The 17,443-nt window shown below is 43.0% G+C and overlaps 1 protein-coding gene across 5 annotated transcripts in view; it reads right to left on the reverse strand.

Annotated features, from left to right (window-relative positions):
* Rffl (ring finger and FYVE like domain containing E3 ubiquitin protein ligase) overlaps positions 1 to 17,443 on the reverse strand; it is a 74,142-nt gene that overhangs the window by 15,177 nt on the left and 41,522 nt on the right. For all 5 annotated transcript variants that reach the window (XM_036197435.1, XM_036197432.1, XM_036197431.1 and 2 more), the window contains one exon: positions 1,891 to 2,078. In XM_036197435.1, coding sequence (XP_036053328.1) covers positions 1,891 to 2,070 — 180 coding nt within the window. In that variant the 5' untranslated portion in view covers positions 2,071 to 2,078. The remainder of the gene's footprint in view (positions 1 to 1,890; positions 2,079 to 17,443) is intronic.

Consider the following 17,443-nt stretch of genomic DNA (forward strand, 5'->3'; position numbering starts at 1 on the left):
TTAGCTTGTGCAGAACTGCAGCCTGTCCCTTCTCTCCAGGACTGGGAACCTGAAGGATGAAGGGAACATATCTTACCTGGATTCTCTCTACAAGTCTTTGCTGTTGTCTTATGCTTTGAACCCAGTCAGCATGTAGAAGATACTGACCACAATGGGAAAAAACAAAAAACACGATGGTAGGATCCATGTAATCAAGGCAATTCAACTACTTCTAGAAAAGCTATTTTAAAAGTCTCTGGCTGGGAAATGCTAAACCCTTAAGAACGCTGATCCACTTAAGCATGAAATTACAAATGAAAAATACTTGCAGCAGAAAACATCCTTAATATTCACAAAATTCACTGTAAATTGCACAAAATTAATTCATAATTTAGAGCAAGAAAATATTGCACCACTATCATCTTTCATCATCCAAATTGGGGTCTGTCTCCCCTGATGGAGCGCTTCAGGCCACAGTGGCTTTTCTCTTGTGTGACTACACGGTGTACTCTGCCTTGATCTCTCTGTCCCTCTGAAAGCTCCCTAAGCAGGGACAGCCTCCTTCATCCCTGTCTGCCTTGCCCAGACCACGTGACACCAGCTAGATCTTAGCACTTATCTCCAATGGGGGAGGAGGGCAATTTCATCATCCCCATGCTGTCCTAGAACTTGCTATACAGACCAAGCTGGCCTCGAACTCAGAGATTCACCTGCCTCTGCATGCACCACCACTGTCCTGCTTTCTTTTTAAACACTAAGACTTTATCATATGTAAAACAGGATTTGTTGGTTTCTAAAACTGAAATAGTTACTGTGAGGATTAAATGAGATTCCCCCCACAAAAAACTCCAAATTAAAAAAAAAAAAAAAAAACCTGCTGGGTAGTGGTGACAAATGTCTTTAATCCCAGCACTAAAGAGAAGGATCAGGCCACCCTGGTCTACCGAATGAGTTCCAGGACAGCCAAGGCTATACAGAGAAAACCTGTCTCAAAAAACAAAAACAAAATAAGGAAAGAAAAAAATCTAAGCAAGGAATAGAGAGTGGCATATCTATAATCTCAGCAGTTGGAAGGCTGAGGCAAGAGGATTGCCTAGAGTTTGAGACCAGCTAGATTAGCATGGTGAGGTCAAGGCTAGCTTAGGTTATAGAGTAAAACTCTTTCTCAAAAACAACAACAAAATCCCCAAACAAAAACTAAAGTCTTAGTAAAATTTTAAAAGTCTAAATTTTTTGCTGTTGCTTGAAACAGGGTTTCACTACATAGCTCAGGGTGACTTCAAACTCACCACATCAGGTATATTTCACCACACTTGGCTAAAACCTTCAACAGTTCCTCTCACACAGTGGAAAGCTTAAAAAGAATTACTTCCCTCTGGTTTCCCAGTGTCACCATTTTATCCTTGAATCCTACCAGCCATTCTGGGCTACAAACCTCTTCTTCTGCAGGACCTGTGCTGCCTGAGGGCACTAACAAAGGGACAGACATACTCCTACTACAGACCATTGCAGATGGTGGCCATGCTAGTGAGTGGGCTCCAGATTCTCTGCGAGGGTTTCCTTGTCTCTCAGGAAGCTCTGACAAGCTTTTGATAATGAGGACAAGGTTATCCTGCAGTCAGGCCTTGTATGCAACAGCTAACAGAGCCAACACCTGCCATGTTTCCAACATGGTGCTGGGCACACTTAGCCTTGTTTCATTCCCAGCACTAGAACAGGGAACTTCACAGCTGGGGCTGTGGTCCAGCAGGAGCAGCTGCTTCAAGTCTATGCTGAGATGCCTTGCCTTCACTTGAACAGTTGTTCTCGAACATTCTATCACTAGGTCAGGCCTGGGTCCCTAGCAAAGCACAGGTAAAAAAGCCAAGTGGCTGGCCTGGGGTCCTGGAGTCATAGTGCGATGACACTTACCTTTCGGGTTGTACTTGCAAAGTGGACCCCACAGGATTTGCAGCTTGGTTCGGAGCCGGTGGGGGAAGGGAAGGAGCTGTATCCAGGGTTGGAATAGGCTTGCGTCCTGGCTCCCTGTGGTGGTGGGACCTCCTCAGGCTGTCCATCCAAGCAGAACCAGTTGCAGCAGGATGCCCACATGATAAAATCTGGTACAGGAGAGGAAGAGGTAAGACAGGCTATACATCTCCACACCTGCTGAGTGTGAGGCCGTGACTCCAAGGGCCATGGAAGGCTTGCCACCTCTTCTACCACCACAGTTAGTGTCCCACCAGAGCAAGGTGAGCTCTAAAGGCTTTGCAAGGTTGCCTGTTCCTGACTTGCTTAATCTGAAATCTCACTTCATTCTTATAATTACAACCAGCTAACAGCCACTTTGTTCAAAGGCATCACCTTGCCCTGAGGCTCAGACAAAACTTTCTGTCACACACACACATTGACCGTGGAGTGCTATGCGATGTCCTGTATGCTGTAAACATATGTTGCTATAGTTGATTGATAAATAAAATGGTGACTGGCCAGTAGCCAGGCAGGAAAGATAGTGTAAGACAAGGAGGAGGAGAATTCTGGGAGGTGGAAGGCTGAGGCAAGGAGACGCTGCCAGCCGCCACCAGAAGCATGATGGAAGATACAGGTAAGCCGCAAGCCATGTGGCAACTTATAGATTAATAGAAATGGATTAATTTAAGATGTAAGAACTAGACAGCAAGAAGCCTGCCACGGCCATACAATTTATAATTAATATAAGTCTCTGTGTGTTTAATTGGGTCTGAGTGGTAGCCGGGTGGACACAAATACTCCAGCTACAATGGAGGGTGAGTATTATAAATGGGCTAACCAGATGCAGTAACATACACCTGCAGACAGAAGAGGAGGGGTAACTTAGGTCTGGGCAACACAGCAAGGTCCTCTCTGAAAAAATAACATAGAGACCAACCAGGCTCAAAGCAGTAGATAGCTAATGCTAGAAACTAAGAGAAACACTGAGACTGTAGAAGTCCAGGTCTTCTGATCCGTACACCACATTATCCTGACTTTCCTTCCCACTAGCCTGTACAAAATACTCTTAATCCACACTCCTGCTCCTCTAAGCTCCTGTGGTTGCCCTGTTCTTTTAAAAGATTTATCCTCTTATTTATGTGTCTGTGAGTAAATGAGTGTGTGCTGGAACTGTGAAGGCCAGAGAGGGCATCAGATGCCTTGGAGCTGGAGTTCGAGGAGGTTGTAAGCTGCCCCACATGTCTGCTAGAACAACTCAGGTCCTCTAGAAGAGCGGCAGGAGCTCTTCCAGCTAGCTAAGCCATCTATCCCTCCAGCGCTGTGGCAGCACTTCTAACAGTTTCCCACTGACCACTTATTTCCTACTCTCCAACTTCAGCTCATCTAGGGCAGGGACCATTTCCTGATGTCTATATTGGACCCTAGCAGCATCGTCCTTTACTAAAGAGTGTTTTATTTATTTATTCCCATCACACATACCAAATTTAGGTATCAAGGACAAAAGAGACTGATTTTTAAGTTCACAGAACAAAAGGGACTGAACCCGTCAAATGTCAGAATGACCTGATAAGGTCTGCTGAACACCAAGCACTGCTGGGAGGCGTGAGTGCGTCCCATGGCAGAGTAAGCAGTCGGCGGCGTGGGCATTCTGAGCCTGAGCACGCGCGTGTGCGTGTGCGTGTGTGTGTGTGTGTTCCTTCAGTAATACACACACACAAATGGATACTTCCTGCATTGTCTCTTTTTAACAATGGCATTTTCATAGTTCAAAGACAGCAAACTGGAAGGAACTAAGAGGAGAATTGGTCCAATGCTGGTCATTTTATAGAGAACACTGTATAAGAGAACAGGGCACAGGCAGGGAAGGGACTGCACCAGGCCCCATGGGTTGCAATTTTAGAATTCTTGATTCTCCCAAGCTTCTTAAGCTTTCTAACATGGCCTCTGACACACTCATGACCCCTGTGAGAAAAGGGAATGTGACAGGACTCAGGCTGTCACACGGATGGCTGAGAAGGGCTGCTGAATAGTCAGACGCCTTGGCTAAGTGCACATCAAAACCATTTGTCCCCACCTCTGAGAAGAGACCACCACATCTGCCATTCTGTAAATTCATGGTACACAAGGCACGATGGTAAAGAACATGTCACACATGCAACGTAAGTTCAAACAGATGAGTCTTTGTGGGTTTTATTTGTTTTAAGGCAAGGTCTCAAGTAGGCTGGGCTGTCCTTAAACTCACTACATAGCTAAGATGTCCTGGAACTCCTGATCTTCCGGCATCCACTTCTCAAGTGCACCACCACACCCAGCATGAACGCCCAGCCTAAAAGGAGTTCTCTGTTGACAAGGCCATGAGTAGAATTTCTCTGGAAAGGGAGTTTCACAGTTCTTTAAATCACATGTTAATATGTCTGAGTGTGTACAGACAGGGCACACATCCTGCCCTGCTCTGCTGCCTGTGGGCTGTGCTGTCCACCTCTTGTACTTCATATGTGTCTTCTGACACTCTCTGGGAAAATAAAGCTCTCAACAAACATTAGCTGCTTCCACCTGCACTGTAAAAATGCCTTTAACTACAATTTCCTTCGGGAAGGCAAAGGTAGACTGTAAACCCAGAGGTTTCATCAGTCACCAGGCAGCTTTCTGGGCCTGTGCGCAGGGGACAAGGGCATGGATGATTTAGTAACTTCTCTGAAAACCTCTCCTTAGCTAGGCATGCAGTACACGCCTTTTAATCCTAGCACTCAGGAAGCAGAGAAAGGGAGATCTCTGCAAGTTCAAAGCCAGCCTAGCCTATGTAGTATCAAGTTAGCCAGACTCATCAAAAATAAAACAAGACTGTAACCAACTTGTTAAATAAGAAACACAGAGCCAATTGCAGAGTTAAAAGCCAAGAGGTCAGAGCAATAGCTGAGACCTGAAAACCTTACCCTTCATTGCTGTTGCTGTCTTTCCTCTCTGCAAGAGGCCTACTTCCTGTGTCCTTTCTTTTTTATAGACTTTCTGTTCTGCCTTCTCATTGGTCGTAAACCCAACCACAGGACCTCCTCATCACTGCCTGTCTGTACAGACCTCCAGGTCTTCTATGGTTGGTATTGAGATTAAAGGCATGTGTCTCCATGCTGGCTGTATTCTTGAACACACTGAGATCCACCTAGCTCTGCCTCTCAAGTGCTGGGATTAAAGGCGTGCGCCACCACCGCCCAGCTTCTGCTATAGCTTGCTCTGACCCCAAGGCAACTTTATTAACATACAAATAAAATCACGTTTCAGTACAAATAAAATATCACCATATTTCCCCCTTTCTATTTTAATAAAAAGGAAAAAAGTTATAACTAATATAAGAAAAACTACATACAAAAGTACAATAACTGTATATACAATATACAAACAATAAATACCTAAAAAGTGTCTCATCCATTCATATTTGACAAATTCAGAGAAAATGATTCCATTATCTATCCTATTTTGGTAAGTCCAAAATGTACCTGATTCACTTTCTATCCTAACTTATATTACTAACAGAACTGTCTTATAACATCTTTCAAATTTATACACTTATATACGTCTTAGTGAAATTCTTTTCTGAAATTCTTAACAAGGAAAACTATAACTAACTGATCTTCAACTCCCTCAGAGACCCAAGAAGGAAATAATACTACCTAATAAAAAAAACAAACAAACAAACAACAAAAAAAAAAAACAGGAAGTGCAAGGAAGCAGCTTCCAAAAAAAAAAATGTGAGTTGACAGAAACAGCCAGCTGCCTGGACAGTCACCTGAGGTTTTTCTGCAGTGTTGGGGCATCATCTTCAGCCTATAGGCTTAGCGTATCTGACAGACACATTCGTGAACTAGGATGTACACGAGGTCAACAGTTTGACATCACATTTGATGAGAGAAGTCCATGTACCAGAAACATATAGATATGAGGTAGATCATAGAATCTACTCTGAGAAAAAAAAGATGAAGAAATAATAGGATAAATGGGTAGATGATTGAATCTACTTTAAAAAGAAAAAGAGGAAGATGACAAAAGGTAGATTATTGAATCTATTATGAAAAGAAAAAGAGAGAATATGGATATAAGATTAAAAAGGGAGATTACGGAATCTACTTTAAAAAAAGGAACTACTTGTTTTAAATAGGGTAAGTAATGAAAATATTTTGTCAGAGTTTATCAAATGTTACTGGACTGGACATTGTTATATATTAATGGAGTTTTTATCTGAATCTGTCAAATGTTAATGGACTAGACATTGTTAATGTAAATCTTGACTATGTATATTGTATATACTTATTGGATATGATTTTTCTTGTATTAGTTATAAGCTTTTTTTTAAATTTTAGACAAAAACAGGGGAAATGTGGTGGTATTGTGTTCCCCAAAATATTGTGCAGGCTAATAAACTTATCTGGAGTCAGAGAACAGGATGGCCACAATATTAAACATGAGGATAGGCAGTGGTAGCACACGCCTTTAATCCTAGCATTGCAGAGACAGAAATACCGATGGATCTCTGAGTTCAAGGCCACATTAGAAACAGCCAGGCTTGGTGACACACCCTTTAATCCCAGGGAGTGATGGCAGAATGTAGAAAGATTATATAACTTCAGGTGTGAAGACCAGAAACTAGAAGCATTTGGCTGGTTAAGCTTTTAGGCTTTGGAGCAGCACAGTTCAGCTGAGACCCATCTGGATGAGGACTTAGAAGCTTCCAGTCTGAGGAAACAAGACCAGATGAGGAACTGGTGATGTGAGGAAGCTGTGGTTTGTTCTGCTTCTCTGATCTTCCAGCATTTACCCCAATAACTGGCCTCAGGTTTGATTTTAATAAGGACTCTTTAAGATTCCTGCTATACAAGAACAACAAAAATCTCCTCATTCACATGCACATGTAACCTTTACTAATGCCAACCCCTTTGTGCTTTCCCAGTGCTCAGTAACCATACCCAGGGGGTTAATGGTCCGCCGGAATTGCCAGCGCTCTAATGGAAGTTTGTACAAAGCATGGTGGTGGTTGGCGAGTGGGGCTAACACAAAGATGGCAGAGGCAGGACAAGAAAAGGGTTCACTCAGGAGGTACATATCTTGATACGACAGCAGGGAGAGTTTACCAGAAAGGCAGGAAGAGGGGCCTTTTCTAGGAAAACCAAAATGATAGACTCCACAGGAGAGAAACAACACAATGCTTAGAAGGGCTAAGGGTGGGGGTAGATGAGGTAAGTAAAAGGACATGAGCCATGGAAAAATCGTGAGTTATAGCGGAGGGAACCAGGACTCTATCGTGACCACCTCACTTGAATATTTGGGTGCCTTGTGGTAGTAAGCACTCTGTGGGACAGACCAGCAAGGGGTGGGTTAGGACAGTTCACTGCTGTAGAAGCAGAGGCCATGGGAAGGAGAGAAGGGGCTGGCAGATCTCTGACAGAATCAGCAAGATATGCCAATGAACTGAAAAGAGAGTAGGAGGAGGGTGCAAGGCAAATGTAAGGGTCTCCTATTTATTTACACACCAGGATAACTAACTCACTAAGGTAACTAATATCCTCAGGAGAGAGTACATGTAGGTGTTAAGATGGTAAAACTGAGTTTCACACAGGTGGGACATACATGTCCATGTGTGCATGTCTAGGCTGAAGATAAGGGTTTGGGAATGCTTGACCTACTGGAAATCCATAGAGCCAGAGTAGGGCAAGAGACGGATGCTGTGGATATCGCTCTGTGTAAATGAAGTTCTGATTGGCCAGTGGCCAGGCAGGAAGTATAGGCAGGACAAGAGAGAAGAGAATTCTGAGAGGTGGAAGGCTGGGTGGAGAAAGACACTGCCAGCCGCCGCCATGACAAGATGTAAGGTAGTGGTAAGTCACGAGCCATATGACAAAGTATAGATTAGTAGAAATGGGTTAATTTAAGATAGAAGAAGTAGATAACAAGAAGCCTGCCACGGCCATACAGTTTCTAAACAATGTAAGTTTCTGTGTGTTTACTTGGTTGGTTCTGAGCGTCTATGGGCCTGGCGGGTGAGAGAGATTTGTCCTGACTGTGGGCCAGGCAGGAAAACTCCAACTACAGACGGACTGAATGCTCTGAGTCTCCCAAGAAGGCTCTGAGAAACAGAAGCAGAGGAAAGCCAACCAGGGAAGGGCAGGTGGAAGGATGCTCACAGGGAGAACCAGAAGAGTGTTGCTTCAAAGAAATCAACAGTGCTGTCAATAACTCAAGGAATGGAACACAGTGAGGACTTCAAAACATCCAAGGGCCTTTGTTTTAACAGAGTTAAACTGCCTAAGCAGTTCGGGAGGAAAGCAGCTGACTGGTGACCACAGGAAAGAGACTGAAAAGTGAGGACCTGCAAAAAGCTGTCTGTTCACAAACTTGACTAGAAGGAAGAGAGAAAGCAGCAGCTGAAGGGGACCCAGGGTCACCAGGGTAAGTGCAGACACACAGACCGCAGAGGAAGGGAAGCCATCAGTGAGGGGAGAAACTCATCTCTTTCACCATCGTGGAATGGAGATGAAGGCAGATGGAATCAAAGAGAAGCTGGTAGCATTAACAACAGAAAAGTGAAAGAATAAAATAAAAAGAGAGGGACAGATTTGGCTACTCAAATTTTTTTTCTGGGGATTCATTGAGGTAAAAGTATTTGGCATGCACAAGGATATACACTCATCCTCATCGTGACAAAGAGATAAGGATTCCTAAAAACAAACATACAAAGAAAGAGGTAAGGGCTCTGTCATGTAAGCAGTAGACCTACACAGTAAGGTACAATCAGCAGGTAAACAAAGGCTGTGCACTGGGATATTACTTTAACAACATCAAGATGTGCTACATTTGTTTATGTTGCTTTTTTGTTTGTTTGTTTTTCCAGACAGGGTTTCTCTGTGTGTAGTTTTGGTGCCTGTCCTGGATCTCGCTCTGTAGACCAGGCTGGCCTCAAACTCACAGAGATCCACCTGGCTCTGCCTCCTGAGTGCTGGAATTAAAAGTGTGCACCACTGCTGCATTTGTTTTATTAGGTAAAGATGTGCTGCTGTTTTACCTTGCCTGCCTAAGGCACTTGACTGGTCTAATAAAAAGCTGAATAGCCAATAGCTAGGCAGAGGAGGGACAGGCAGGGCTGGCAGACAGAGAGAATAAGTAAGAAGAATCTAGGCTCAAGAGAACGAGAGAGGAGAGAACAGGGAGAAAAAAGGGAGACACCAGGGGCCGGCCAGGCATGGAAGAAGCAGGACAAGTAAGACATACAAAATGAAAGAAAAGTAGAAAGCCACAAGGCAAAAACGTAGATAAAGAAGAACAGGTTAAATTAAGTTATAAGCTAGTGGCCAGGAGGTGGTGGCGCACGCCTGTAATTCCAGCACTTGGGAGGCAGAGGCAGGTGGATCTCTGTGAGTTCGAGGCCAGCCTGGTCTACAGAGCTAGTCCAGGACAGGCTCCAAAGCTACAGAGAAACCCTATCTTGAAAAATAAAAAAGTTACAAGCTAGTGGGACAAGCATAAGATAAGGCCGAGCATTCATAACTAATAGTAAGTCTCCATGTCTGTATTTGGGAGCTGGCTGGCGGCCCAAAAGAAAGCCTGCTACAATACTCCACCAGCTTAATAAACACTCAAGAAGTAGCCACTAGGCTGAGGCACTGGGACTGCACAAGCAAGGCCCTCATCCAGAAGAGCTAAGGGCCCAGGACACCATAGCTACCTTCAGTCACCGTGACACTAGATCAGGCCTACTGAGTCCTAGCTTCCTCCATACTGTCTCATTTTCTCCAACCTCAAGGGCCTCTTCTAAACATCTTGGAAGAACAGCCTGTTCAAGTCTTGGCTGCTCTGAAAAGAAGCAGATGGCCCCGTGAGAAGACTTGACTCTTGCTACACTGTGACCCCACCGGCCTGTGTTCACTTGGGTTAACTATGGGACAGAGGTAGCGAGCGGCAAGAGTAGCAGAGTCAAGATAGCTCGGGCCTGCTTAGTCTAACAGAACACAGCTAAGCAGTCAGTGGACTGTGCTTTTGTTCATGGAGATATTTAAGTATCAGAAAAGAAACATCTGACACTATGGTCAGTTAAACGTATTCTCCTATCAAGCTGGCAAGCTCTAAGTAACAACTATATTCACAGTTGGGTTCCCAGAGCAAGAGGTTGTCATGTTGACTAACAATGCCACCATGCAAACTAAACTCTCTTCTCTTGGGAAGGCTCTTCTGATCCCTTAGCCCTAAACAGACACACAAACATCTGATTACATTGCTAAATGACTGACTAACCAGGGAACCATCTATGGGGAATGGGTAAACAGGAGACTTTGGAAAGCTAATCTCTGTCCTGCAAACCCCTTTCTAGATCTTAAAAGAAGACAAGTACCACACCTTTCCTAAGGGCTCAAAAACTCCTCTTCAGCTCCCTCACCTATTCTGAGAAGATGGATTCTGGGGTTTAGTCTTCAAATACCAACTGTACTTTTACTGTGTTTGACTGAAACCTTGCACCCTGCATGAAGGATAGAAAGGTGGGGGGATGTAAGGTGGGGGTGAACAAGAAAACTGTACTGTTCCCTGAAGAACCCTGCAGGAGAGGCAAGAGTGGCTAGTGAGCATGTGGGTTTTGTAACTTTGAGGGATATGCTAGAATTTCTGATGCTGAACAGGGAAATTGTGGTGTTAATAGCAAGGTAAAACAAATTGCCTATTCCAGGTGGGTTTGGTAGAATCCTAGAAGCAAGAGAATAGATAATATGATTTCTCAAAAAAAAAAAAAAAAATCTAGATTCCTAAGTAATTTTAAACTATTTATCCATTTTGTACACCTGCCCAAGGCAAATAATCTAAAGTGGATCACTGGCTATCATGGGCTTGGCCACAAAAGGAGCGGGAATAGAAAGGGAGCAATGATTTACACTGAGACTCCAAAACCACCTCACTGGCCACCAAAAACAAAAGCAGTAATATGGTGATATATTGTGTTTCCTAATAATAAACTTACCTAAGGATCAGAGGACAGAGCCAGCCACTAGATTAGACATAAAAACCAGGCAGTTTGGATCTCTGTGAGTTCAAGGCCATATTGGAAACAGAGCCAGGCAGTAATGGCACACGCCTTTAATCCCAGTACTGGGAAACACACACACACACACACACACACACACACACACACACACACACACACACACACACACACCCTACCTTTAATCCCAGGAAGTGATGTCTGGGCAGAGAAAGGTAGATAAGGCATGAGGAAACAGGAACTCACTCTCTTTAGGCTGAGGATTTCATAGAGGTAAGAACTACTGGCTGGCTGTTCTGCTTCTCTGATCTTTCAGCTTTCACCCTGGTATCTGGCTCTGGGTTTTTTTTTTTTTTTTATTAAAAGACCATCTAAGACTTGAACAACATCTAATGCCCCAAGGTTTGCATGCAATCTGACCTGATTTTAATTAACTGTTTGGTGCACCAAAGTGACTCTGCAACAAGAGCTCCACAGATGTAAACAGCTACATCCGGGAACTAACACTTCCACAGTGAACCCACTGTACACAACCTTACAAAGACCCCTTAAAAATACCTAGTCAAAGTCCCCTCAATTCTCAGAGAAGTGCCTTTTGATACAGCAAATCATCAAATGGCTGAGTCATCTCATTTATCCAGGGGTGGCACACCTATGGCCACTAATGTATTCCTGGAATGGTTGACAGCATCTATGCTCTAAGTGCATAAAGCAAAGTATCCGGTGTTATGGATCGTTAATACAGAATGGGCTGAGTTTCATCTTGTATATTATCCTTAAAAAGCGATTAAAGTCCAATTGCAAAGGCTCGGAGGGAAATGCTGTGGAAGGTCTATCAATATGGCTTAGTCAAGGTTCTCTGAAGTAACCGATGAGTAATTATATATCTGAGAAGGACAGAATAGTCACCAACTAAAAGACTGCTTCTTCTTTGTCAGACACTGAGCTGGGTGCTTCACCTAGCATTATTAGCTCATGCAGTTCTAACAAGTTAGTATGAACTGGTCATTTTCAGGGAAGAAAACCAAGAGAAATAAGTTCCTGAAAGTTACAGAAAGTGGGTAGCGAAGCCAGGCCCTAAACATAGGTCCCTAGATGCAGAAGTCAATTTACCCTGCAGCCTACCCGACTTTGAGTGCTGACTCTATTAGAACTTGTTTGTCAATGTACAGGCATGCTCCAAGATCCCTCAGCTTTTAAAAATGTTTCCTTGTCACAAGGCAAACAAATTACAGGCCAGTGTGTTGCTATCAAATACCCACTGGCATAGCCAAAATGGAAGAGATTCTAACAATTGTTGGTAAGGCCAGAGAGCAAACAGGATTCTAACATTGCTGGGAGAAGTAGCACCCACTTGGTACCAGGTATGTATCAGTAATGACAGGGAAGGGACAATGTGCACATACATGTGAAGAGTATGTGTGTGATATACACAAACACACATTTAATTCCATGGATTTGCAATTCTGCTTCCAGGTATAATACACTCGCCAAAAGAAATGTATTCACCAAAAGAAAGCACACAAGAATATCCAGGGAAGCACTACTGCAACAGCCCCAAGCTAGAAACAGCTAGAATGCTCATCGAGAGCAAAATGGAGAAGTAAATTATGTTTATGCAACTATGAGATAGACACACAGCAGTACAGACAAATCTTATATAGATCTAATGCTCACGGAAAGAAACAGGCACAAATGTATATATACCAAATGATCACGTTCAAAGGGAGCAAAGCCAATCTAGTGTGGAAATTAGGATAGTGAATCCTGGCATGATGGCATATCCCAAATCCCACCTACTTGGGAGACTGAAGCAGTTAAATCACTTGAGTCCATGAATTTAAGGCCAGACTGGCAACACAGCAAGACATAACCAATCAATCAGAACAAAATCAAGAATAGTGGCCATGCTTGAGAATGATAGGTGGAAGGAGGCACAGGGACTTCTGCTAATATTGTTTCTTTTTAAATTTCTTATTTATTTGTAGTAGTATTTTTATTTAAAGCAGGTTGATTATAAATGTGATCTCTTTCTAAAGAAGAAAAGGGGATATGACATAGATATAATAGGATGAAAGGGTAGATTAAGGAACTTACTTCTAAAGAGCAACAACTTGTTTAAAATGTTTTACATTGGTATAGATTTTAGTCTATTGATACAAACCAAGTTAATTTTGTTATACTGTATGTATATTTCTACTCTTGTTTAAGGTATTATGTTTGTACAGCTCATTTAAAATTATAATGGATAATTAAAAATAGATTAATAATTAGTCATCTATGATAATCATACTCGTAGCCATGTTAGTTAAGTCTTCTAGATATACACAGAGATATTTCAGATAGATAGGTAATCTTCAAATACTTCAAAGACCTACAGAATATGGCATTTAAAATATTTTAAAAATTTAGACTTTCTGGACAATGAAACATGTCTGCTCCTGGCAGCACCGGATTTACTTCAGAGAGGAGAATGGGCATTGAAGACACTTCATATGGAGTTTATCTTCACCTTGGCAAAAATAGCCATTTGGACAAGAAACTGTTCTTGCCTGGACTGCTTGATCAACTGGACATGCAGGACCCATAGAAAGATGACCACTAAACTTTGCTTGACAAAATGGTCCTTCAGGTTCCTGCTTCACAGAGGAAACTGCCAGACATTCTACAGGACACTAAAAAAAGTGACCAAGAGACTCTAGCCCTGTGGGCTAAAGACAAATGCCCCAACTTTATAAAGGAACATTAGGTGACTGTCCAGGCTGCCAACTGCCTCTGTCTTCCCTACAAGACTCCCGAAAGTTGCTTGCACCCTTCTCCTGGATCTCAGGTAATATTATATCCTTCTGAGGTCTTTGATATGGTTGAAGATTAGATAGCTATAATTTCCTTAATTATGATAAAAGATAAGTTAGATATAAAACCTTTGACTCACAAATATGATAGATAGGATATCTTCTTTAATATTGTGACTGTAATTCTTGCTTGATAATTGCTTTATTGTATGTAATTTTACTATGTAAAAGTTAAAACCTTCCTTTAAAAAAAAAACAGGAAGAAAGAAAGAAAGGAAGGAAGAAAGGAAGGAAGGAAGGAAGGAAGGAAGGAAGGAAGAAAGAAAGAAAGAAAGAAAGAAAGAAAGAAAGAAAGAAAGAAAGAAAGAAAGAAAAGGGGAAGTGCTGTGGATATCGCCCTGTATAAATAAAATGCTGTTTGGCCAGTGGCCGGGCAGGAAGTATAGGCGGGACAAGAAAGAAGAGAATTCTGGGAGTTGGAAGGCTGGAGCGACGAGAGACTGCCAGCCGCCGCCATGACAAGATGTAAGGTACTGGTAAGCCACGAGCCACGTGGCAAAGTATAAATTAATAGAAATGGGCTAAATACAAGAGTAAGAGCTAGACAATGGTAGGCTTGAGCTAATGGCCAAGCAGTTTAAATAATATGTGTCCATATGACTATTTTATACATGGGTTTTGGGACCGTGGGGGCTTGGTGGCACCTGGAGAGAAGCTCTCCAACTACACTTGTCTGTATGTGTAATGCTCACAGAGGTCAGAAGAGCACATCAAATTTCTTGGAACAGGAATTATAGGCAGTTAAGAGTTGCCAGACATCAGCGCTGGGAACAGACCCAAGGTTTTCCATAAGAGCAGCAAGAGTTCTTAATCACTGAACCATCTCTTCCAACCTCAATGTTTCCTAGGTGATGGCATAGATATGATTTGTAAGAGTTAATTAAATTGCACATACAATTTGTATATTTCTCTTGTGAGGTGTGGATTTTTTTTTTTTTTTTTTTAAAGCAAGGTCATATTGTAGCCCTGGCTGATCTAGAACTCACTGCAGATCAGGATAGTCTTGAACTTGTAGTAATCTTCCTGCCTCTATCCCCACAAATGCTGAAATTAAAACCATGTGCTACCACACCAATTTATACAGGATATTTTAAGCACCTAGTAAAATATATGCAATGTGTAATAACAACAACAAAAACCATTTTGACTCCGACCCTTGTAAAGTTCATTTTCTCTACATCAAAATGCCTCTCAATATTTTACTAGAGTCCCTTAACCTCTTACATCCTCATCAAGCTTCTCCAAACTCCTTGACCCGGGTGCTCCACATAATCTCTCCTAAGTCATCAAAGCCAATTTCAAGTGGCCAGATCTGTCTTCATCTTCTCAATCTCTCAGCATTGCTGAATGGTGGTGACTCTCCCGACTCCAACCATCCCCTAGCCTCTAGAGCTCCACACCATTTACTCCTCTCTTCCCTCCGGAGCTCTTTGCTGGTTCTCAGAGGCCAGGCACACTCCAGAACACCTCAGAGGGCTTTCAGCAACACTCTTAAGCTGAAGAGTCCCATCAGCACCTCCAACACCCTAGCAGCAGTCTGCTTCTTATCCCTTACTTCCCTGTCCCTCCTTAGGTCCTTCAGGTTTCCAGCCTGTCGTCTGCCTGGATAACTCCCTTGAATCTGACCCTGTCTCTGGAATCCTCCCCCATTTAACTGCCCAGATGTCCCCTGCTTCCCTTCACAGCTTTCATAATATGTAACTCTAGACACCAAATTGTGGGATGAAGAGAGTGTGGTCAAACACTACTCATATTTTATCAGCACAGTTTATATGGCAAGTTCTCATTTCTCCTTAGGACCGAAAAGCTCATTCTCAATATTTACAGGGGCAACATGACTGAGAAAGAAAAATTCTTTGTGGACAAATTTAAGCTTGTGTATGTGTTGTCTGTACTTATTACATGGGTGTGTGCACAAGTGTGAGTAGATGCATATGCACATGGTACCAATGTGTGTAAAGGCCAGAGGTTAACATTGTGTGCCATCTTAACCACTCTCCACCTTATTTTTTGAGATGAGGTCTCTCACTAAACCCAGAGCTCATTGATTTGACTAACTGGCTGACCAATGGGCTCTAGAGCTCCGCCTGTGTCGTCCTTTCCAGTGCTGGGATTACAGATGCACAAAACTGCACCTTGCATTTACATGGGTGCTGAGGACCTAAGCTCCGGTCCTTGTGATTTCAAGGAAGCACTATTCCAACTAAGCTGTCTCCTCAGCCCCTACTTAATTTTTAAGTCTGTATACTTCCCAGAGGTAGGCAACTATAGGGATAAGAAGTAACATCCATAAAGTACCTATTTAATGGTGAAATATTTGACGGACAGCACATTAGAGACACTATTAAACTGTGTTACAATTCTAAAATGGCAATGACCTGTGTATTTCAGTGTCTCCTTTCTTTCCTCCCTGGTCACCTGAGGTACTATATGGGGCAGGGCTGCCACACAGCTGGTTGATCACACTGCCCACATGATAAAGAATCCCTGTTTCTTAAGGACTCACCTGAATTTTACAATCATCTCTCAACTTGGAAGACTGCTTGCTTTTAAAAATAAATTGATCAAGCAAGAAACTTGAATTCCCTGAAGCTGTTAGAATCTCAGGGCTGCAACTGGAATTCTCCAGCAAACCTGCCTGGGACATGGAGCCCTGATGTGGGAAGATTTTGTGTGCTGGTGACACAAGGAACATCAAAACTAAGTGATTGCTGCAGTTGTAAACAGGCAGCCTGCAGCGTGAACCGTATTACCAAATGGCCTCACATGCTGGGTGTACAGCAATGGAGCACGTTATCTCTGATTCTCAGATTATTTCTAACATATTTATTTCAGAATAAAGAACTCAGAACCCCTAAGTCACAGAGGAAACAAGAATATGGTGGAACTTTAGAACCCATGGCTGAATAAAAACCCTGCTGAAGTGGTACATGGGCCAGGCACAAACAAGAAAAACTTCACGAGATGGGAACTCATTTCCAAGCCCTTTAAATCCTAAGAGATATACCCACCCTCCAAGGCAGTCTTTTGGGTGGGATAGTGGATAACACAGATTTCCTAAATGAGAACTTTATCTGAGGGATAAAATAAGAGAAGACAAAACAGCTTTTGGGGGGGGAAGGGAGATGTTCCCAAATATGATGTTTTAATTTGGTTTTAGCGTCAGTCAGACTGGTCCTTAAATTCTGGCTGTCATACTGAGTGAGTGCGCTTGAATGTGGTCTTTGGGCTTCAGACTAACAGGAATAAACATCCTCAAAGGCTGGCCACAGAGGTGGTGCTCTGCATGGAGAAATCTTACCTGCACTAAGTTTCCAACTTTCCATAAAGCGCAGAGGGCAATCAGGTGTATAGTCCAAGCCTATAATCCCAGCACTTGCAGGGTGGGAGGCAGGCAGAGGGATCCAGAAGAGTTCAAGGCCTGCACTACTTGAGACCCTATATCTCTTTCTTACACACACACACCTTCTCCCCCCCCCCCACCCCCCCACTACAGCAGAGGGCAGTGCTAGACATAAACATTATTGGGCAAGGGGTTGGTACGGATTAAATGTCTGCCTTTCTCCACACTAGCTTCCAAAGCCTCCATGTATACACATGCACTTGTCTTTAGGACAGTTAAGCTTGGCAGTTCCTTTCTACTACCAAG

The sequence above is a fragment of the Onychomys torridus genome, chromosome 8 (assembly GCF_903995425.1).
Source record: "Onychomys torridus chromosome 8, mOncTor1.1, whole genome shotgun sequence".
NCBI lineage: Eukaryota > Metazoa > Chordata > Mammalia > Rodentia > Cricetidae > Onychomys > Onychomys torridus.